This window comes from Hemitrygon akajei, chromosome 9 (genome assembly GCF_048418815.1).
Source record: "Hemitrygon akajei chromosome 9, sHemAka1.3, whole genome shotgun sequence".
Taxonomy (NCBI): Eukaryota; Metazoa; Chordata; class Chondrichthyes; order Myliobatiformes; family Dasyatidae; genus Hemitrygon; species Hemitrygon akajei.
Window position 1 is genome coordinate 158,344,153 of NC_133132.1, and position 24,393 is coordinate 158,368,545.

At 41.7% G+C, this 24,393-nt stretch overlaps 1 protein-coding gene across 3 annotated transcripts in view; it reads left to right on the forward strand.

Annotated features, from left to right (window-relative positions):
* tbc1d32 (TBC1 domain family, member 32) overlaps positions 1-24,393 on the forward strand; it is a 220,380-nt gene that overhangs the window by 19,774 nt on the left and 176,213 nt on the right. For all 3 annotated transcript variants that reach the window (XM_073057379.1, XM_073057381.1, XM_073057380.1), the window contains exon 4: positions 567-744. In XM_073057379.1, the coding sequence (XP_072913480.1) occupies positions 567-744 (178 nt within the window). The remainder of the gene's footprint in view (positions 1-566; positions 745-24,393) is intronic.

The window sequence follows — 24,393 nt, forward strand, 5'->3', positions numbered from 1 at the left end:
ACGTGGCCGAGGCCCCAGATTGTGAGTGCTCTGCGCTCGTTCTTGGGGTTCTGTGGTTGTCTTTCAAAAATCTTTCACAAACGAGAAAATCTGCAGATGCTGGAAATCTAGGCAACGCACAGAAAATGCTGGAGGAACTCAGCAGGCCAGGCAGCATCTATGGAAAAGAATGCAGTCAACATTTCAGGTCAAGACCCTTCGGCAGGACTCTCCTCCACTTTTTTTTTTAGGATTTTCCATTCAAGGGCATTGGTCTTTTCATACAAAGGTGCAATGCAGTCAAATATACAACCTTTTTATATCTAGTTACAACCAGAATAAAATGAAAGTTAGTCAAACATGCTTTCTCTTTGGGAATCCATGTTACTTTACCATTTCCTATTATTAATTTCTACGTACTCAGTTACACTCACTTAATAATAGATTCTAGCAGTTTTTGTACTTGACATAATGTTCAAATTTTCCAAGCCATCAGAAAAGAAATTAAACTTCATAAAATTACTAAGAACTATTATGGAAAAGTTAATGAATGGAAGATAATTTCATGGGAAATCGTTTTGTTTCAGATACAAGGATATGATGCAATCATTGAAAAGTAATATGATTGTAGTTGTTGAGTCCCTGATTAATAAGTTTGAAGAAGATCAACTGATGAAAGAAGAACAACACAGGAAAAATCAGCATGAGCAGCACACTAGTTACTCCATGGATAGTTGCTCAGAGAGTGGATCATTATTCAATCAGGTAAATAACTTGTTCATTGTTCATTGTCCTTTTCTTTCCTATGACTATTGCATATTAATGAATGTTTGTCTGGCAAGCATGGCTCAGAATTTGTCAGTAATTTCACATAAGTCTAGTAATCCTGTGCCCTTTTTTAATGTCTGTTACTGTCTGGTTTCAGAACAGATGTCTGTATGGTGTGCACCAACATTCTTGCTTCCAAATTACTTGCAAGTAAGAAGCAATAGTTTTATAAGCATCATCTGGTATACTACGTAACGATAGGAACAGCAATACAGTTATGGTCAAATCAAGAATATCATAAATAAAGCAGTAGTAAAAAGCTTAAAACACATAATTTGAGATGCATGAAGAAATTGTAATTTTGAGCATCATTCGAACCTGGCACTTCCTGGGTATTTTCAAGTGGCATCAATTTGTACATTAAATTCATGCCATTTCAAATATTTTTTTCTTGATTCACTTGGAGAAAGCTGCAAGAAAGTTTGAAGGTGTTTTGAAATGCTGGCAGTTGTTGCCATTATCATGCATTCAAAGTCTAGTCTTGTTCCATTAATGGACTGTCACTTTGTTCACTCCTTAATCTGGGGAGAATGAGAATATTTGCAGATCCTGGGAAGTTGCATTTGATCAAGTCAGTGCAATCCGTTTACACTCTTGTGTATTGACTAGCTAAATGATGCATTTTTTTCATTTAGTTCATAATTGTTACTTCATTGTTATATTTAAAGTAAACTATAAAAGGTGGTAATTAAATGTGTTATTTCTACACCTATACGTCAGGTGTAACAAGGCAGGTCTTTTTAATTCTTAACATTTCTATTCTATGTGACACTAGTATGGGAGGAAATGAAGATTCCCTCTGGCTGTCCATTTACAATCTTCTTTTTGATCATTCTTGGCCTTTTCAGTCCCTGCTTCTTGGTTGGGATAATGGTACAGTGGGTAGTGCCACTGCTGCTATCTCACAGCTCTAGTGGCACTGTTCAACCTCTGGTGCTGTCTGTGTGCTCTGTACCTTCTCTCTGCGACTGGGTTGAGTTTCTACAAGGTGTTCTAGACCCCCTCTTTCCACCTCCCCCATCCCACCCACCCTGTAAACATACTGGTAGGTGTATTGGCTAAGGTAAATGATAGCTACTTGTAGGTAAGTGCCAAAAATCAGGGAAATTGATGGGATGGCCTTGTGGGAGAGGTTAAGTTGGAGTATCACAAGGAGTTTAGAGATTCAAAAGTTCATTTTATTATCGAAGTATGTATGCAGAATACATCTCTGAGATTTGTCTTTACCAGATAGCCGTTAAATACAGAAAACCATATAAGTAGCTGAAGGAAAGATATCAATCTCCCCCACACAAAGATTAAAAAAATAAAAACATACAAAACTCAACCCCATCAAACACTCCCTCGCACAAAAACTAACCGATCACCCGCTTGGAGAAACAGCAATAGAACAAACTCCAAACCCCAACCCAACAATCAGCAACAAGAAAGGATGGGTGAGAACACGGGGAAAAAAAAACCTAGAACTGAATTGGTCAATATCAACTACAGTCCAATCTAATAATTTCGATAACAGCTCCGAGAGCATCGGGACCCAGTGGCTCCTCTGAGGGCTGCAACTTGAGCCTGCAGACCCTCTGAGAATAACAAAAAAAAGATGTTAAATTATTATGGAGTGATTATACCAAGAATCTGAAGATAGGAGTGCAAAATTTGAAAATATTAAGAAAAATTAATTGTCAATAGGAAAGTATCCATTGAGTCTTGACCTAGCACACTGGGCCACTGCTATACCACTATCAAGAGCACCTACTGAGACATCCCACACCTGCACTCAGGGAAATTTGACCACATGGCTGTGCTTCTGATTCCTGCATATGAGTCAAGTCTGAAGTGTGTGTCACCAGTGAAGCTGATCGTGAAAGTTTGATCATGAGAAGTGGAGGAGTGTGTATAGGATTGCTTTCAATCAATGGACTGGACCCTATTCAGGGATTTGCCAATGGATCTCACCAAATATGCCAAGTCATCACCGACTTTACTCAAGTTGACACCAGTGTACAACACTTCCTCAGTCAACATCTTCCAGATAGATCATGAAAATGTCTATTTTACTACTTTTGCATGTTTTTCTTCGTAAATGTGTTTCTGGAACTATTAGAACTTGTGATTTACAGTCCAGAGATCGTTTGAGTGATCCAGCGCTTTGCTGTCTTTAAGAGGATTCCGGCACGTACTCAGATGGCCTCAAGGTGAGGATACTTTGAGATGGGCATGAGCCAATGTTCGACTCCATTTCAGGAATTAAAGCGTCCATTAATCGCTAATTAAAGCATCGAGGAATATTGTAACATTGAGGTCAATGCCGAAGGCCAGTGAGAGCTCAGCACCAACTGCCTTCCTTTTGAACGTTGCTGAGAAGGAGTGTGTGAGAGGCCTACTGCTGCATGGCTTGCTGTGGCAGGCTGACAGGCCTCTCATGTGGTGTCTCTCTTTTGGTTCACGAAGGAAGACGTTACTGTGGTTCTGCGTAATGGGTTGGACTATTGCGTTTATGGACTGTGGTCTTTTTGAGACTTAATGGCTTTTATATTCTATGTTTTTCGCCCATTACTTTCTATTTTCTTGTGCGACAGGAGGGTGTTGGGGGAGGGGTCAATAATCTTGTTCCTTTTGATGTAGGAGAGGGGTTGTTTGAGTGTTGAGTTTTCTGTTCTGTTTTGTGCGAGGGATAAGGGTGTTTGGGGTCGATGTTCTTATTCTGTATTGTGCAGGTGGAGAGGGTTTGGTGATTGATGGGTGGGATGCCGTTCTTTGTGTGGAGGGTGGGTTTGATGTTGCTCTGTATTCTTCTTTCTTTATTTCATGGCTATCTGGAGAGGACGGAATCCAAGAGTTGTATATGAATACATAACATTGATAATAAATAGACCTTTGGACCTCTGAGTCTTTTTGACTTTACTAAGACCTGTGTGAACAAGTGTGTGCCCACAAAAACATACTGGATCTTCCCAAACCAGAAGCCCTGTGTGAACCAGGAAATTCGTGGTCTGCTGGTCTAGATCTGTGGTGTTTAGAACTGGCAATCCCAGAGACCTTTGAAAAGTCCAGGTATGACCTCTGAAAGGCTATCAAGAGAGCAACGCGACAATTCTGTATAAAGCTGGATACACCAATAGATGCTCAGCAGCTGTGGTAGGATTTTCACACCATCACTTCCTGCAAAGTGACAGCAAATGGCATAAACACCAATGACACATCACTTCCTGATGATTTTAATGCCTTTTTATGCATGCTTTGAGAAAGACATTAATACTACACCTTTGCAAGTACCTGCTGCACCTGATAACACGGTGATCTCAGTCTTGGAGGCTGACGTTAGAACATCCTTCAGGATGGTGAACCCTTGCAAAGCTTTAGGCCCAAACGATATATAGAGTCATAGACTACCACAGCACATAAGCAGGCCCTTTGGCCCATCTAGTCTGTGTCAAACCATTAACCTACCTAGTCAGACTGCTTAATTCATGCTGACACAACTGTATTTCTATGTTATATTGACTATCCTGCTGTACATAATATTTATTATAAATTACTATAAATTGTACATTGCACATTTAGACAGAGATGTAAAGGTTTTTACTCCTCATCTATATGAGGAATGTAAGTAATGAAGTCAATTCAGTTCAATTGAATTCCATTGACCTGCACCTGGACCGTAGCCCTCCATAGCCATCCTATTCATGTATCTATCCAATTTCTCCAAAATGTTCAAATTGAACCCACACCCACCACTTGTACTGGCAGCTCATTCCACACTCCTACCAACCTCTGAGGCATGAAGTTCTGCCTCATGTTCCCCTTAAACATTTCACTTTACACCCTTAACACATGTTCTCTAATTCTAGTCTCACCCAACCTCAGTGGGTTTGTATTTACCCTATCTATGCCCCTTGTTATTTTGTATACCTCTTAATATTTTGTGTTCCCTCAATCTTCTCACATTCCAGGGAATAAAGCCCTCACCTATTCAACCTTTCCCTATAACTCAGGTCCTCAACTTCCAGCAACATTCTTGTAGATTTTCTTTGCATTCTTTCAATCTGTAAATATGTGATCAAAATTGCACACAATAATCCACTCACCAACATCTTATACCATGTCAACATAACATCCTAACTCCTGTACTCAATACGTAGATTTATGAAGGAGAATGTGGCAAAAAGCTTTATTTATGACCTTATCTACCTGTGATGCCACTTTCAAGGAAGTTTGGATTTGTATTCACAGACTTCTCTGTTCCACCAGACTCCTCAGTACTATACCGCTCACTGTGTAACCTGCTACACAGCTACCGTCTACCTGTTGAACTGTGTGTACGCCCACCTGGACAAGCCGGCGAGCACTGTGAGGGTCATGTTTTTTGACTTCTCCAGTGCGTTCAACACCATCTGCCCTGCTCTGCTGGGTGAGAAGCTGACAGTGATGTAGGTGGATGGATGTCATGGATTATTGATTACCTGACTGGCAGACCACAGTACGTGTGCTTGCAACACTGTGTGTCAGACAGAGTGGTCAGCAGCACTGGGGCTCCACGGGGGACTATCCTGTCTCCCTTTCTCTTTACCATCTACACCTCAGACTTCAACTACTGCACAGAGTCTTGCCATCTTCAGAAGTTTTCTGATGACTCTGCCATAGTTGGATGCATCAGCAAGGGAGATGAGGCTGAGTACAGGGCTACGGTGGGAAACTTTGTCACATGGTGCGAGCAGAATCATCTGCAGCTTAATGTGGAAAAGACTAAGGAGCTGGTGGTGGACCTGAGGAGGGCTAAGGCACCAGTGACCCCTGTTTCCATCCAAGGGGTCAGTGTGGACATAGTGGAGGATTACAAATACCTGGGGATACGAATGGACAATAAACTGGACTGGTCAAAGAACACTGAGGCTGTCTACAAGAAGGGTCAGAGCCATCTCTACTTCCTGAGGACACTAAGGTCCTTTAACATCTGGCGGACGATGCTGAAGATGTTCTGTTTTGGCCAGTGCTATCATGTTTGCTGTTGTGTGCTGGGGCAGCAGGCTGGGGGTAGCGGACACCAACAGAATCAACAAACTCATTCGTAAGGCCAGTGATGTTGTTTGGGCTGGAACTGGACTCTCTGACGGTGGTGTCTGATAAGAGGATGCTGTCCAAGTTGCATGCCATCTTGGAAATGTCTCCCATCCACTCCATAATGTACTGGTTAGGCACAGGAATACATTCAGCCAGACACTCATTCCACTGAGATGCAACACTGAGCGTCGTAGGAAGTCATTCCTGTCTGTGGCCATCAAACTTTACAACTCCTCCCTCGGAGTGTCAGACACCCTGAGCCAATAGGCTGGTCCTGGACATATTTCCACTTGGAATAATTTACTTATTATTATTTAATTATTTATGGTTTTATATTGCTATATTTCTACACTATTCTTGGTTGGTGCAACTGTAACGAAACCCAATTTCTCTCAGGATCAATAAAGTATGTCTGTCTGTCTGTAAGACCTACCCTGGTTGGTCCTTCCAAAGAGCAATGCCTCATACTTGTCCTCATTAAATTCTGTCATTTTGTGGGCCATTTTTCTAGCTGGTCTAGCTTCCCCTGCAAGCTTTGATAGTCTTCCTTGCTGTCCGCTACAATGCCAGTCTTCGTGTTAACTGCAGATTTGCTGATCCAATTTACCGCATCATTCCAGATTGTTGATATGGATGACAAACAAGACCCAGAAATGATTCCTGCAGCATACAACTGTTCACAGGCCTCCAGTCTGAGAGGCAGCCATCTACAACCTCTGACCTTCTTCGTGAAGCCAATTTAATTCAATCATCTTGATGCTAAGCAACTTGATCATTCTTGACCAGCCTCCCATACACTGCCTTCATCAACTTTTTTGTTAACTTCATCAAAAAACTCTTAAGGTTGGTTAGACGTGACCTACCATGTACAAAGCCATACTGATTATCCCTAATCATACCTGTCCATCCAAATACTCTTATATCCAGTTCCTTAGAATTACTTCCAATAATTTCCCACTACTGGTATCAGGCTCACTGGCTTATAGAAACATAGAAAATAGGTGCAGGAGTAGGCCATTCGGCCCTTCGAGCCTGCACCGCCATTCAGTATGATCATGGCTGATCATCCAACTCAGAACCCTGTACCTGCTTTCTCTCCATACCCCCTGATCCCTTTAGCCACAAGGGCCATATCTAACTTCCTCTTAAATATAGCCAATGAACTGGTCTCAACTGTTTCCTGTGGCAGAGATTCACCACTCTCTGTGTGAAGAAATTTTTCCTCATCTCGGTCCTAAAAGGCTTCCCCTTTATCCTTAAACTGTGACCCCTCATTCTGGACTTCCCCAACATCGGAAACAATCTTCCTGCATCTAGCCTGTCCAATCCTTTTAGAATTTTATTTGTTTCAATAAGATCCCCCCTCAATCTTCTAAATTCCAGCGAGTATAAGCCTAGTCGATCCAATCTTTCTTCATATGAAAGTCCTGCCATCCCAGGAATCAATCTGGTGAACCTTCTTTGTACTCCCTCTATGGCAAGAATGTCTTTCCTCAGATTAGGGGACCAAAACTGCACACAATACTCTAGGTGCGGTCTTACCAAGTCCTTGTACAACTGCAGTAGAACCTCCCTGCTCCTGTACTCAAATCCTTTTGCTATGAATGCCAACATACCATTTGCCTTTTTCACCGCCTGCTGTACCTGCATGCCCATCTTCAATGACTGGTGTACAATGACACCCAGGTCTCGTTGCACCTTCCCTTTTCCTAATCGGCCACCGTTCAGATAATAATCTGTTTTCCTGTTCTATAAGTTTTTGGCTTATTCTTAGAGCCATTCTTAAACAATGGAGGAATATTAGCTATATTCCAATCCTCCGCCACATGTCGGAGATGTTTTAAATATTTCTGCTAGGACCCATCTGCACTACCCTCCCACAGGGTCCAAGGAAACACCTTGCCAGGCCCTGGGAATTTATCCACCCTGATTTGCCTCAAGGCAGCAAGCACCGCCTCCTCTGTAATCTGTATAGGGACCGTAACTTCACTGCTGCTTTGCCTCACTTCTATAGATTCTGTCAATCTCCAAAGTAAATACAGATGCAAAAAATCCATTAAGATTTCCCCCCATCTCTTTCGGCTCCACACATAGATCACCACTCTGATCTTGCAGCAGGCCAGTTTTGTCTCTTGCTTTCTTAGTATATCTGTAGAAGCTTTTAAGATTCACTGCCACATTGTCTGCTAGAGCAACCTCAGGCTTTCTTTCAGACCTGATTTCCTTCTTGCATATTCTCTTGTGTTTCTTATACTCAAGTTTCTAGTTTGTTCCTACCTGCCTATAGCTGCTTTGCGTCTCCTTTTTCTGAACCAGAACATCAATAACTTTGAAAACCAAGGTTCTCTAAACCTGTTATCTTTGCTTTTATTCTGACAGGAACATAGAAACACTCTACTTTCAAATTGACTTTTGAAGGTCTCCTTTGGCAGAAAACTACCTGTCCCCATCCACACTTGCCATATCCTTTCTGATGCCATTAAAATTGACCTTTCTCCAAATCAGAATATCAACCCAAGAACCAGACCTATCCTTTTCCATAATTACTTTGAAACTAATAGCCCCTTATGATCACTAGATGCAAAATGTTCCTTTGTACAAAGTTCTGTTACTGGCCCTGTCTCATTCCCTAATAGGAGGTTTAATAGCGCACTTTCTCTAGTAGGGATTGGTGTATACTGATAAAGGAAACTGTTCTGAACACATTTGATAAACATTATCCCATCTAGCCTTTTTACACTATAGGAGTCCCAGCTAATATGTGGAAAGTTAAGATTACTTTTACAACATTATGGTTCTTGCAAGTCTGCAATCTCTTTATAAATTTGCTCCTCTAAATCCCCTGGACTGTTGAGTAGTCTGTAATATAATCTCATTAACGTGGTCATACGTTTTGTTATTCTTCATTCTACCCAAAAAGCCTCACTAGATAAGCTCTGCAGTCTGTCCTGCCTGAGCACTGCCATGATATTTTCCCTGACTACTAATGCATCTCTCCCCCTTTAATCCCTCCCACTGTTTCATGTTTAAAACACTGGAACATTGAGCTGACAGTCCTGTCCCTCCTGGAACCAAGGCTCACTAATGGCCGAAATGTCATAATTCCAGGTGCTCATCCATGCCCAAAGCTCATCACCTTTCCTACAATACTCCTTGCTTTGGAATATACACAGTTCAGAACATTAGTTTCACCACGCTCAACCTTTTGGCTCCTACTTTGTATGCAGTGTTAACAACATCTTTCTCTACAACCACACCACTCTCTGTTTGGCACTCTGGTTCCTGTCCCATATCTCGTCAAGCACTTAAGAAATCTGAAATGACCAACTGACTGGAGTGTTCTGGGACATCTTCAGCCTCCTGTTTCTGTGGTTTGATGTTCTCACCTATTTCTAGATGGCATTAATTTTCCCAATGCTCAAGCAGAGCAGAGTGATGTGCCTCAACAATGAATGTCTGTTAGTTCATTGTACTGTAATGCTTTGACTCGAATCAGCTCTTGCATCAGCAAAGAACTCAATCCCCTTCATTTCACCTATCGCTTCAATAAGTCTACAACAGACTACCTGGTCTGCTACAGACCTTCCAGACAACCAGAATACATACCAGTCTGTGGTTCATTAACTACAGTTCAATGTTTACTATCTCACAACCAGTCAAGCTCCAAGTCCTGGCCTCTTACCTCTCGTCTCTCTCTTGCCTCTTCGATTTCCACACTGGGAGTCCACAAGGAGTTCAGATTGGGATTCTCTCTTGTTGCTGACCAGCAACACAGATGTACTTAAATGAACAGGAGCACAAAAGATTGGTGAACTTAGCAAGTTCTATCATGTGTATAGCAATTTCCACCACCAAGGCGATCTACAAGAGTCAATGTCTTAGGAAGGTAACATCCATAATTATGGACCCTACCATTTGCATTAATGCCTTCTTCTCATTGCTGCCATCATGCAAGAGGTACAGGAGCACAAATACCCACAGCTCAAGGTTCAACAATAGCAGTTCCTTCCCCATTTCTGGCAGTTATTGAACTGCCCTAAAAACTAATTCTGCCTCTTACTATATTTCCCTCAACCTGTTCTAATATCTTTATTAGTTTTGATAATTTTGTCATGAAACATGACAAATTGTTTAATATAATTTGTGTTAATATAAGTGTATAATTTACATTTGTATTGTACTGCATTGCTGCTACAAACTGCTAGTTTACATGGAATTTATACCCTTTATGTATGGCAATAAACTTGATATTGAATATTAGTTCTCCATTATTCCTATTTTATTCTTCCCACTCATCACTAAGGACAATCTATAGTGGCTAGTTAACCTATCAATCAGCACCTCTTTGGAATGTGAGAGGATCTGGCAGAACTTGGAGAGTCAGAGAGAGAATGTGAAAACTTCACTCAAACAGCAGCCAAGTTCTCTGGTGCTGTGATGCAGTAGTTTTATTGGCTGCACCACTTAGACACACAATAATAAAAGAAAGACTCAATATAGTGTACAGAAATCTGCAAAGATGACAAAGCAAGATGGTAATCTGTTTTAAAAAAAATCATAATCCTTTGCATTATAAGTAGAAAAATACAAAAATGGAACATACAACACACAGAAGTGCTGGTGGAACGCAGCAGGCCAAATAGCATCTATAGGAAGAAGTACAGTTGACGTTTCAAGACAAGACCCTTCGTCAGGACAAACTGAAAGAAAAGATAGTAAGAGATTTGAAAGTAGGAGGGGGAAGGGGGAATCCAAAATGATAGGAGAAGACAGGAGGGGGTGGGGTGAAGCTGAGAGCTGGATAGGTGATTGGCAAAAGGGATACACAGCTCAAGAAAGGAATGGATCATGGGATGGCAGGCCTAGGGAGAAAGGAAGGGGGAGGGGAGCACCAGAGGGAGATGGATAGAGGCAAGGCGTGATTGTGAGAGGGGCAGAGAGAGAAAAAAGGGGGGAATAAAGGATGGGGTAAGAAGGGGAGGAGCAGCATTAACGGAAGTTAGAGAAATCAATGTTCATGCCATCGGGTTGAAGGCTACCCAGATGGAATATAAGATGTTGTTCCTCCAACCTGAGTGTGGCTTCGTCTTGACGGTAGAGGAGGCCATGGATATCAGAATGGAAATGGGACATGGAATTAAAATGTGTGGCCACTGGGAGATCCTGCTTTCTCTGGTGGACAGAGCGTAGGTGTTCAGCAAAACGGTCTCGCACTCTGTGTCATGTCTCACTAATATATAAAAGGCCGCATTCGGGAGCACTGGATGCAGTATATCACACCAGCTGACTCACAGCTGATAGGTCGCCTCACCTGGAAGGACTGTCTGGGGCCCTGAATGGTGGTGAGGGAGGAAGTGTAAGGGCAGGTGTGGCACTTATTCTGCTTACAAGGATAAGTGCCAGGAGGGAGATCAGTGGGAAGGGATGGGGGTGATGAATGGATAAGGGAGTCGCGTAGGGAGTGATCCCTGCAGAAAGGGGGGGGGGAGGGAAAGATGTGCTTGGTGGTGGGATCCTGTTGGAGGTGGCGGAAGTTACAGAGAATTATATGTTGGACCCGGAGGCTGGTGGGGTGGTAGGTGAGGATAAGGGGAACCCTATCCTGAGTGGGGTGGTGGGTGGATGGGGTGAGAGCAGATGTGCATGAAATGGGAGAGATGGGGTTGAGAGCTGAGCTGATGGTGGAGGAAGGGAAGGCCCTTTGTTTAAAAAAGAAGACATCTTCTTCATCCCAGAATGAAAAGCAGATGAGAGCAGATGCGGCAGAGACGGAGGAATTGCGAGAAGGGGATGGCATTTTTGCAAGAGACTGGGTGAGAAGAGGAATAGTCCAGGTAGCTGTGAGAGTCAGTAGGCTTATATTAGATATCAGTAAATAAGCTGTCTCCAGAGATGAAGACAGAAAGATCAAGAAAGGGGAGGGAGGTGTCGGAAATGGACCAGGTAAATTTGAGGGCAGGGTGAAAGTTGGAGGCAAAGTTAATGAAGTCGATGAGCTCAGCATGCGTGCAGGAGGCAGCACCAATGCAGTCGTCGATGTAGCGAAGGAAAAGTGGGGAATGGATATCTGTATAGACTTGGAACATGGACTGTTCCACAATACCAACAAAAAGGCAGGTATAGCTGGGACCCATACGGGTGCCCATGGCTACACCTTTGGTTTGGAAGAAGTGGGAGGAGCCAAATGAGAAATTATTGAGAGTAAGGACTAATTCCGCTAGACGGAGGAGAGTGGTGGTAGAGGGGAACTGTTTAGGTCTGGAATCCAAAAAGAAGCGGAGAGCTCTGAGACCTTCCTGGTGGGGGATGGAGGTATATAGGGACTGGGCGTTCATGGTGAAAATAAGGTGGTGGGGCCCATGGTACTTAAAATCATTGAAAAAATTCAAAACGTGAGAAGTGTCCCGAACATAGGTGGGAAGGTATTGAACAACGGGGGAGTAAAACAGTGTCAAAGTTTGCAGAAATGAGTTTGGTGGGGCAGGAGCAAGCTGAGACAATGGGTCTACTTGGACAGGCAAAAGCGTTGACTGTACTTCTTCCTATTGATGCTGCCTGGCCTGCTGCATTCCACCAGCATTTTGTGTGTGTTGTTTGAATTTCCAGCATCTGCAGATTTCCTCATGTTTGCATTTTTAAAATGGAATATATGCTACTTTTGTGTGCATCATTATAGTACTGATATTCCTTTAGAAGATGTTAAAGAATGGCAAGTGCATGGAAATGAGATCAAGATAACATTTAAAGTAAAAGTTTTCTTTAAAGTACCGTGGGGTTTTGCAAAGTAAAATGCACAGTCATGTTCATTTCAGAATCAGATTTAGTATCACTGATTTTTTTGACTTGAAATTTGTTGATTTACAACAGCAGTATATGTCAAGGCATACAATTAAGTTAAATTACGAAAATAAATATTTCAAAATAAAAAGGAATGACAATGTAATGTTCAGAAACAGATGAGAAATTTGAGGGCGGAGGGGAAGAAGCTGTTACTGAATCATTGAGCATGGGTCTTGGTAGAAATGAAGAGAGCATGTCAAAAGTACTGGGGGTCCTTAATGCTACCTTGTTCAGGCACTGCCTCTTTAAGCGATCTTTGTTCATGGGGAGAGTTGTGCCCATAATGGAGATGGCGAAGTCTCTGCAGCCTCTTGCAATTTTGAGTGTTGAAGGCTCCCTGCTAGGCTGTAATGCAGCCAGTCATTTTTTTACAGCTTTGCCAAAAACAACTCTTTATTCCTGGTCCCAAAACATTTATATGAGTTTTAATTTCATGCCAATAATCACTTTTGTTTGTGAATAAAAACATTTGAATGCTTTTTCATCCCTAGAACTCTTGCCATTGGAAATGAAGCAATTAGGTTTATGTTCAAATGTATGTCAGCATATATAATCCCAAGATTTGTCTTTTTGTGGCCATACTCAATAAAATCATTATCCATAATAGAATCAATTAAAGTTAGCAGCCAACAGGGTGGACAACTAGTGCAAAAGACAGCAAACTGTGCAAATACAAAATAAAATAAATAAATATCGAGAACAATGGATGAAGAATCCTTGAAAGTGGGAACAGTTCAGTGATGGGGTATGAAGTTGAGTGAAGTTATCCTTCACTTGTTGGCTCCTTTCTGCAGACTTGTTTAATTATTGTCGCCCATGACTTTTATTGTTTGAGTAATGAATGCACTTTGCATCTTAAAAAGGGACATTTTTAATCATAGCATGGATATTATGAAGAATAGTTATGCAAATATTAGGCAGCTCAGAATATAAATCTGCAAGGCAGCTTGCACAGTTTAAATGTGAATTGTACTATCAAAACATCAAAGTTTTGAAAGTATTTCATGTTACATATTTCTTTTTATGAAGATTCAAACATGAATGCATGAATATGAAATTATAGTTAGATTCAATAATTTTTGTGGGCCAAGACAAATCATCTGTTATCTATACAGTCATTCTCAGGACTTGGCCAGTGCTTGACCCTTACCACCCATCCCTAAAAACATTGGAAATTTGAAGCCTTCTTGGAGCATTTAAGTGGCATACAGATATCTGTCTGTGTTGAAAGTCCTGTGCTGTACAGCTGTTTAAGATAAACCTTGACAATTATCTCTTCCCAAACAGTTCAAATGCACATTCTAAAAGAAGAGATAACAGCCTTATTTTCAGTGGATTTTTTTTACAATAGCAGCATGTGACCTGTCAATATTCCAAGCATACTTGAAAAAAATCTGACAAGATTTTCTTTATTCATCACCAAGCTGGCAAGAGCTTGATGCTTGTTTGTAAGCTTTGATGATGAAAAATTCTGTTAAGGGAATTTGACAGTCTGCTCAGGGAGCCATCCTAGGATCTACTATCTCCTTTACCTGTAGTGCTTAGAAGACATTTTGAGCAGATTGCTTCTTAAATGATTAAAGGTGTTGCTGCCACCACATAGTTATGCAGCAATCTACGAAGGGAATTAATCTTAAAGGCCCAGTTCCTAAACAATCAGAGCTGCATTACCACATTAGGATTGCTATGGAGCATAGAACGTAGAGAGTGGCAGGCTTCTCTGCAAAATACATTGAAGTGCTGGTTAATAAGACAAAGACTAGGAGGAAAAATCTATCCACTGTGGATGAAGTGTCATAACATCAGTAAATTTGTCAGCACAATCTCTCTCAAATCTATTATCTTTTACCTGTGACCTTTCCTTGCAGATATGCAATAAACAAGTTTGTTTGTTTCAGAAAGGCAGAAACTGATAGAGATGGGAAACTGTTACCAAATGGGATGACAGACTTCTGGTGAAGCATCTAACCAGGTTGGAGGAGAGTTATGGACAGAAGGGTGTTATCACAGAAGGTTCTTAGCAAAATGCTACTGGGCAGTCTCCTGTCCCACCATGGGCCCAAGCACACTTGACTGTTATTTCACAACAATCAAAAATGCCAGCTGAGCTACTCCACCTCCAAAACTTTGATAAAATAGAACTGTGCTCCTTCTCCCTGTGTATAGAAGTTAAAGTATGAAGATCTAGTACTGAAAATTGCAGAGGAAAAAGCTTTTCCACAATTGCTTTGAGTTGGTTGACTGTTCCGTGTTCAAAGATTGAGCAACCAGCCTAGTATGTCACCACTGTCATGAACTTTATAAGTAAGTGTATTAAGAACTGTGTATTAAGAACTGTGCATTTGTAGTCTCCTTCCTGATGGTATAAAGTCAAAGAGGATTCTGGTTGGATGGGTGGGATCCTTGATAATACTAGCTGCCTTGCGTACACAGTGCTCCTGATAAATGTCCCCAAAGGATGGTATGGAGATCCCTATGATCCTCTCAGTTGTTCGCGCAGTTCTTTGTAGGGATTTCTGGTCCAGTGCTTGATTGCTCCCATACCAGATGCAGATACAACTTAGGATGCTCTCAGTGGTGCTCCTGTAAAATGCAGTTTAGGCAGGTTACTATCACCTTCTTTGGCACTGTTGATGGTTGTGCCTTGAAAACCAAAGGGACAGTGGATTATTCCAGAGAGAATTTGAATATATCCATTGACACCTCCATCAGGTGTGCTATGCAGACTTTCAGAACCTGACCTTATATATTATTGAGCCTCGCAGCTTTGCTTGCATTGGTTCTGGCCAGGTTCTTCCTCACCGCAACTTCAGCCAGATGGAGTATCTGCTTCCCTGGGAGAGTGGGGTGCCTTCCTCGCTGGTACTTTGTTCTGCGCATCAAATTGGGCATAGAAGACATTCAGTCTCTCAAGGAGTGAAGCATCCTGGTCACTGACGCGCAGAGTAGACTTGTAGTCCGTAATTCTCTGAATTCCCTGCCACATGCACCTCAGTCCAGTGGTGTCCCCAACTATGCTCTTAGATCCTGCACAGATCAACTGGCAGGAGTATTTACACACACATTTTAACCTTTCTTTCATTCTGAGGTTCTCACCTGATTTTAGAAGACTACTATCATCCCAAGTGCTCTGATATTCACCAGCATGAAGTGCTTTGAGAGACTAGTCATTGCACATATTGATTCCAGACAACCTCAATCCACTGCAATTCGCCAATCATTGAAACAAGTCTGACACTACACTCATCCTTGGAGCAGCTGGACAGTAAAAATATCTACATTAGACAATTATTGATTGAGTGTGGAGCTGTAATCACTTCGATAATTCCAAGCAAATTCAGCTCCAAACACCTAGACCTGGGACTCAGAATCAGAATTAGGTTTATTATCACCGGCCTGTGATGTGAAATTTGTCAACTTAGCAGCAGCAGTTCAATGCAATACATAATCTAGCAGAGAGAAAAAAAATAAAGTAAAACATAATAATAAAAAAGTATATCAATTACATATATCGAATAGATTTTTTAAAAAGACGTGCAAAAACAGAAATGCTGTATGTTTAAAAAAAAAGTGAGGTAGTGTCCAAGCTTTCAATGTCCATTTAGGAATCAGATGCCAGAGGGGAAGAAGCTGTTCCTGAATCGCTTAGTGTGTGCCTTCAGGCTTCTGTACCTCCTACCTGATGGTAACAGTGAGAAAAGGGCATGCCCTGCGTGCTGGAGGTCCTTAATAATGGACGTTGCCTTTTTGAGACACTGCTCCCTAAAGGTGTCCTGGGTACTTTGTAGGCTTGTGACCTCCCTTTGCCACTAGATCTTTGACTTCCTGACTAACAAACCACAATGAGTAAGGATAAGCAACATCAGTAAGAATAATCATGAGCTATGATTATTCTCAACACACGTGCTCCACAAGGCTGCATTCTTATCATCCTGCTTATTATACATTCATGACTTTGTGGCCATATTCTGTTCTAATTCTATCTACAAGTTTGTAGATGATACCGCCAAAGTGGTCCAAATCTCAAATAATAATATATTAGAGTACATGAAGGAGCTGGAGAGCCTCGTGACATGGTAATATGACAATAACCTTTCCCTCAATATTAGCACAATAAAAGAGCTTGACTTCATGAATATGTCAGTGCAGGCACACCTGTTCACATTAGTGGTACTGAGGTCGGCATAGTTGAGAGTTTCAAGTTTCTTGGAATGAACACCAGCAATAGCATATCTTGGTCCAACCGTGCAGATGCTACAAGCAAGTTGATCAGCTCAGGTGGCTGAAGAAATTTGGTATGCCGCTTTGACTCTTGCCAATTTTTATTGATGCATCATAGAAAGCATCCTATCCAGATGCATAAAATCTTGGTTTGGCAACTGCAAGAAACTGCAGAGTTGTAGACACAACTCAGCTCCTTATGGATATCAGCCTTCTCTCCATGGTCTCTGAATACACTTCATGCTGTCTACCCCAGCCAATCAGTCAACATAATCAAAGATTTTACCTAAACGTTCTTTCTTTTTCCCCTTCCCAATGGGAAGAAGAAACATCGCTGAAAGTACATACTACCAGGGTCATGGACAGCTTCTAGTCTTTGAAATAATTCTGAAAGTGTGTAGCTTGGGTGGTTGATGGTTGGGATGAGTTCTTTGAGAGTATACAAGATTATTGAATGGTGAGGTAGATTCTTGAGCTCACAACATACCTCATTATGGGCTTGTACCTTGTATCTTATTCACTACTACATTACAGTTTCTCTCTAACTGTTACACTTTAATTTACCCTTTTATTGTTTTACATTGTATAATGTTAATGCACTGTTGTAATGAAATGATCTACTGTTGTGATGTAAGACAAATAACAAGCTTTTATGAGCTGGCACTGAAGGGCTATTAAATTAGCTTATCAGTTGTTAATCTCTCCAAAAATGTTCAGTACTTCACTGATTTAAGCACAGTTCGATTTGAATTTGCCTGTAAAGCACCCTGTTGTGTTCCAAGTGACCCTTTAAGGATATTAAATTGTAGAGCACAAGGAGTTTTGCTCTTGTTTTTGTAGCTAACTGCCATCAGTCACTTTTTCTGCTGCCGAGAGCAATTAATGTTTTTATTTCATGCTGGCTTAGTTTTTTTTAATACTAACTATATATGTTTGGCCTAATGGACTGGTTGCACACCCTTACTATTAATACCACCATAATGTGCTGATGACTGCTGCCAGTAAGCTACTTTGACTAGGCCTTTTGCAGACAAAAGCAAGAGCTTTAGGTACACTACTGTGCAAAAGTCTTAGGCATTTATATATAGCTAGGGTACCTAAGATTTTTGCATGATACTGTAGTAATTCTATGTATTGCGCTGTACTGCAGCTGTAAAAAAAAAACCTAATTTGATCATGTATGTCAGCGACGATAAACTTGATTCTGATATGGGTCTCTATTGTGGACTGAAAGTGGAAAGCAGGCAGGAGGAGGGATATAAAACTGAAGTAAGTGCGACACCTCTTCCTACACCTCCTCTCTTACCACCATTCAGGGCCCCAGACTGTCCTTCCAGATGAGGCAACACTTCACTTGTGAGTCTGTTGGGGTCATCTATTTCATCCGGTGCTCCTGGTGCGGCCTCCTCTACATCGGCGAGACCCAACGCAGATTGGGGGACTGCTTCGTCGAGCATCTGCGCTCTGTCCGCCACAACAGCCAGGATCTCCCGGTTGCCACCCACTTCAACTCTGCTTCACATTCCCATTCAGATATGTCCATACATGGCCTCCTCTACTGCCATGACGAGGCCAAACTCAGGTTGGAGAGCAACACCTCATATACTGTCTGGGTAGTCTCCAGCCCCTTGGTATGAACATCGAATTCTCCAACTTCCAGTAATTCCCTCCCTCTCCCTTCCCCCATCCCACTTTCACTCTGCCTCCTCTTCCAGCTGCCTATCATCTCTCTCATGATTCTGCCTTCTTCTACTACCCATAGTGCTTTCCCCTTACATTCCTTCTTCACCTCTCCTGCCTATCCCCTCCCTGCTTTCCCTCCCCCACTCCTTGATCTTTCCCCTGATTGGTTTTTCACCTGGCACCTCCCACCCTCCTCCCATCTTCTTTATAGGGCCCCTGCCCCCTCCTTCTTCAGTCCTGACGAAGGGTTGACTGCTTATTTCAACGAATGCTGCCCAACCTGCTGAGTTCATCCAGTTTGCTTGTAGGAGGAGGAATATCATGGTTGGGAAACGGGGAAGGGAGAGGGGAGGGAGTGGGAAGACTATAAAACCATAAAATAAAGGAACAGAATTAGGCCATTGAATTTGCTCTGCCATTTCATCATGGCTGATACATTTCCCTCTCAGTCTAGTCTGCCTTCACCCATATCCCTTCATGCCCTCAATAATCAATCTATCAACCTCTGCCTTAAAAATACCCAATGACTTGGCCTCCACAGCTGCCTGTGGCAACGAATTCCACACTTCACCATTCTCTGGCTATAAAAAAAGACCTCTTCATCTCTGTTTTAACAGGACACCCATTTATTCTGAGGCTGCGTCCTCTGGTCTTAGACATCTCCAACATAAGAAACGTACCCTCCACATCCACTCTATTGAGGCCTTTCTACATTTGATAGGTTTCAAAGAGGTCACCCCTCATTTTTCTGAATTCCAGTGAGTAGAGGCCAAGAGCCATCAAATACTCTTCATATGACAAGCCATTCGATCCTGGAATCATTTTTGTAAACCTCCTTTGAACCCTCTCAAATGTCAGTACATCCTTTCTTATGTAAGGAGTCCAAAACTGCTCACAATACTCAGTGAAGCCTTATCAGTGCTTTGTAATGCCTCTCATCAGAGAGACGTTCTGTAACGGTCAATAAACCCAATTGTTTGAAATCAAATGACCCTGCCTGGTGTCTCATGGCTGGGTGTGTATGCACCTGTGCCACGCCCCCGTCCCTGGCACACCTTTCCCATGGCACTCAGGCTGCAACATCCTTTGCTCCCACTAGATTTAAAAACTTGCTCTTTACTCCACGTTGACAAATTCAGTACTGTGCAAAGTTCTTTAAGCACTCAAGCTATATACGTGTTTTTAACACTTTTACACTGTACCAAATATATTTTATTGCTTTATTATTTGTAGCAATTGAGTTCAAGATGTAGGGCACATTATTATCCACAAGAAACTAAGTAGTCATATTTTTGCAATAGATCACTCTCCTCAGTCTCTCAGAAAACCAACACATCAGCAGAATTGGCTATCTCACGTTGCTGCTGAAGCTTGTAAGAATCGTGACAAAAAATTTGCAGAGTTTAAGTCTGAAAGTTTAAGGAAATGGTGCCAACTGCAGCCTCTGAGGATTCAGTATGAAAACCAGCCATGCATGTCATGATTTAATAACTTAATGAGGCTTTGTATAACAAGCCTCATTACTATAATTGATGTAAAAATGCTGTCATGTTCGAACAAACTTGCAGTCATTATTAAATTCCAGTGCTACAAGAAACTGCAGGATGCAAATTGTAGCAGGCATTGATTGAATTATACTACAGTAATGTTTCATTTCCTTGATAAACTCTTTGAAAACAACTTCATAAGATAAAATTGAGATGGTGCCAGCAATCAATGAATCTTTGGGCGACATCTCCCAGATAGTAAATCTCTCTAATTATTTCACTTTTTCCAGCTATTCTGCTTGTTTTCTTTGTCTTATTTGTGTGACGAAAACTGATGGAGCCTGTGACGTACAGTTTGGAACCGGATCTAACTCCAGCGCTATGCTACATCTGGAGAGCTGCCTTGTGGAGATTGGGGGGGCGGGGGGGGGGGGTTGTGTGAACACATCGGAGAACTCAAGCTGACTCATGGAAAAGACCAGAGATGAGATGCGGGGTCATGACTGACTACGTTGTGAAGTGGCAAGAGAGTTTGAAAACCCGTTGGTGGTCAGTATTGAGGCAAATGTGGAGGGTGTCAGCAACGGCTCCCAACAGAAACGGTCAGCAGCTAGGTCGGCTCATTTGACCCTGGATCAGTGACATTTGGAGTCGGACCTGGGCCGGCGGTTACTTTTTATGGTAAGTCTGAGTTTGTGCGGCCGCTCTCCTATGCAGACAAAAAGATACTTACGACGTCCTGAGATTTATGTGACCATTGGATTGTACTTTGTACCATTGGTATCCTTCATTTTTTTGGCATTTTCTTTCTTGTGGGGGGGGGGGTGGATTTTGATGCTACTGTCACTGTTCTTCTCTGTGAGTGAGAGAGTTGGGGATTGTCGCTGTTTATTCCTGCGGGTGAACAGGTCGGGCATTGTTACTGTTGCTGTTTTTTTCTTCAGGGGAGGGGGTTCTGAAGCTATTGTCACTTTTTTTCCAGCAGGGTGGAGATTTTGGGGTCTGTGAGTTTGTTTGCTTTTTTTTTCGTTTCTTGGAGGTGGTGCTGTCTTTTCTTTCATCAACTCCATGGTCTATTGGTATTTCATGGCAGTCTAGATAAGGCATTAGAGTTGCATTGTACGTACATACATACTTTGACAATAAAATAAACCTTTGAACCTTTTTTTCATTAACTTTCTCACAGAAGTGACTCGGCTGTTCTGGAATACACTTTTTAGGCTAACCATTCATTGCTCACAAAACATAAATGTAATTAAGAAAAATGTATATATAAATAAAGTATTTGTACTATTTTCCTGTTGTATTGAAAATGTCTAATCAAGACTAAGGGCCAGAATCAGCTCAAATGGATCTGGGGAAAATTTGGAAGGAAGAACAGAGCAGGAGGTAGACGGAGAAGCGGCTAGAGGGACAGAAATGAACGAGTGAGGAGAGAGACAAAGAGAGTTTTCATTGAATGGTAGGACTGGCTTGAAACACCTGAGCCAATTGTTATAGTGCCTTTGTACTTTGTAGCAGCTTTATTTTAAACCCATGAGTGCATGCCATCAAGGCCTGGTGACTTGATTGCCTTTAGCCCTGTTAAAGAGGCATTGAATGCCAAAATGATGGCTGCATGAGATTAAATCTACAGAGGACAACTCAACCATGGATGGTCCCAAGCCCAGTTGCAAAAGTAGGAGGGTTGGGTATTGGGTTAGCAACCCCATCCCCTAAAATTCCAAAGCTACAGAAAGGTCAACAGAAGTTCCCTGGAGAAAAATTGAAAGACTGACCCAGGGCATGGACTCTAGCAAGCTGCTGTTGGCAGTCTATGCCCCAGCAGGGGTGATAGTCTTACGTAAGTATATAATAGAGGATGAAAAGCAACTTTGAATCATTGAAATTATATTTTCCATGTAATTCTCATCTCCTATCTGTTTTCCTCTTCTTTGTCTCAAGTTTCTCTGTTGTCTCTGTCCATCTATTTCTGTCTTACTCTGACTCACTCTGCTTCTATGTCTTGTTCCTTTCAGTCCTTTTCCTTAAGCTGCACGTGGTCTTGATCCCCTTTGTAAATGCTGCGGGTGATTGCTTTCTGCTTCTGTAAAGTGCCATGGAAAGTTTTACTTTGTAAAGGTTGCAGCCTGGAAATTATAGTGCACTTACATTCAGTGGCAACTGAATTGTTTATTTATTTATTTATCTTTGAATTTTAGCGATATAGTGTGGAGAAGGCCTTTTTGGCACTTTGAGCCACACTGCCCCACCCCTGACAAACCCGATTAATCCTTATCTAATCATGGGCCAATTTACGATATCCAATTAATCTATCCAGTATGGAGGAAACTGGAGGACCTGGAGAAGACCCACGTGATTGGCTGATTAGATATTTTGCATTAACAAGCAGGTGCACAGGTGTACCTAATAAAGTAGCCACTGACTATATTTAATGTGATGCTACAGGAAATGTGTCAATGCTGTGCTAGAATCCCAGGCTTTGAAATTCCTCTGTGCATGACACTTTTTACATGGTAAAATAGCCCTATACATACAAACATAAGTACTTCTTCTGTTTTCTCCCTCCACTGGGATTAATTGAACCACAGAAGGAGGGGAGAGAATGGAGGTTAGGCATTGATTGGATGGATGGCTGTAGAGATAATGGACACCCAGCCATTTAACAAGATATTCAAAGTATGTTATTTGGTAGTTAATTGGAGAAGTTTAGTTGAACTTACAATTGGAGGGAAATGCCAATATGTGAGTGGGTCATTTAAGCATTTTGTAGGTGGGAGATGGTTAATGTGGAATATGGAGAATCAGAGGAACACACATAAAATGCTGGAGGAACTTAGCAGATCAGCCCGCATCTATGGAAGTGAATAAACAGTCGACGTTGTTACTATTATCAGCTGATCTCAGTTAGGAAATTCACTATCAACCTTTTAATTAATCAAGGTCTGCACTTTATTGTCTCTGCACAAATATCAATAACAATAATGACATCAGGCCAACAACTTAAAATATGAGCAACACACACAAAATGCTGGAGGATCTCAGCAGGCCAGGCAGCATCTATGGAAAAGAGTGAATAGTTGAAGTTTTGGATTGAGACTTCAGTAGATTGTTTCAACTTGTTTCAGTAGATTATGAATTATAATTTAAGTTTTTATTATATTTACTTTGATTTGTACTTCAGGGAGCACGAAGCGCAGAATCAAATATTGCTGTGATGATTGTATGCTCTAGTATCAATTGTTTGGTGACAATTAAGTAAAGTAAAGATGCTGCCTGGCCTGCTGAGTTTTTCCCAGCATTTTGTTTGTGTTGCTTGGATTTCCAGTATCTGCAGATTTTTTCTTGTTTGTTGTGGAACTTAAAACATGAATTCTACAATTCCCCCTGTACCAGTACTCACTCAGACCACTTCTCTAAATTTATAACACCGATATAGGGAATCTCCTTTTAGCCAAATAATTGAGCCTTCTCCCAGTTACTGGGTTGGGGGTCTTCCTTGTGATAGTTAGTCTTCAGCATTATTGCCCCTTTGCATTTGAAGTCCCTCATTCTTATACTCTTTCCTTATCAGTTCAAATGTTGCATTTGATCTTGTTGGCTCAAGGTCATCTGGCTGACCTGTGTCCATTTCCTATTGGATGTAGCCAACAGCTACACCACTTCATACTTTAGGTGACTTATTCTATTTGACTCTGGTTCAAACCAGGCAAACTGGGTCACCCAAATGCTGGGAGATAACAGTATTACTTCTGCAAACCTGTCATTGTATACACTAAGCAGTTCATCTAAGAATGGTCTCAGGTTTTAGGAGATCTTTAGCAGAAGCCTCTTGTGTCTGTGTTCAATTTATGTGATTAAGTTATCCCAGAAGAAGAATCAGTTCATCACAGTTCAAAAAATGGAGGTTACAGAGCAGCTTCAGATAATGGTAGCATCTGTTCCTTCAAGCACATGGCTTGAACAAAGACATCTGGTTTGGCTACTTCCATAGTCCTTGACCCATTTGAGTTCAATGTTTACTTCTATATTTTAATTCCTTCGCGGCCAACAATGTTTTGGGCTGAGACTCTTCTTCAGGACTGGAAAAGAAGGTTGAAGATGCTGGAATAAAACGTGAAGAGAGGGAACAGAGGTCCAGCTAGAAGATGATAGGTGAAGCCAGGTTGGTGAGCAAGGTAAAGGGCTGAAGAAGAAAGAATCTTCTTACCCTCCCCTTTCCCTCTGTTTCTATTCCCCACTCCGGCTTCTCACCTCTTCTCATCTGCCTATCACCTCTCCTGGTTCTTCTCCTTTT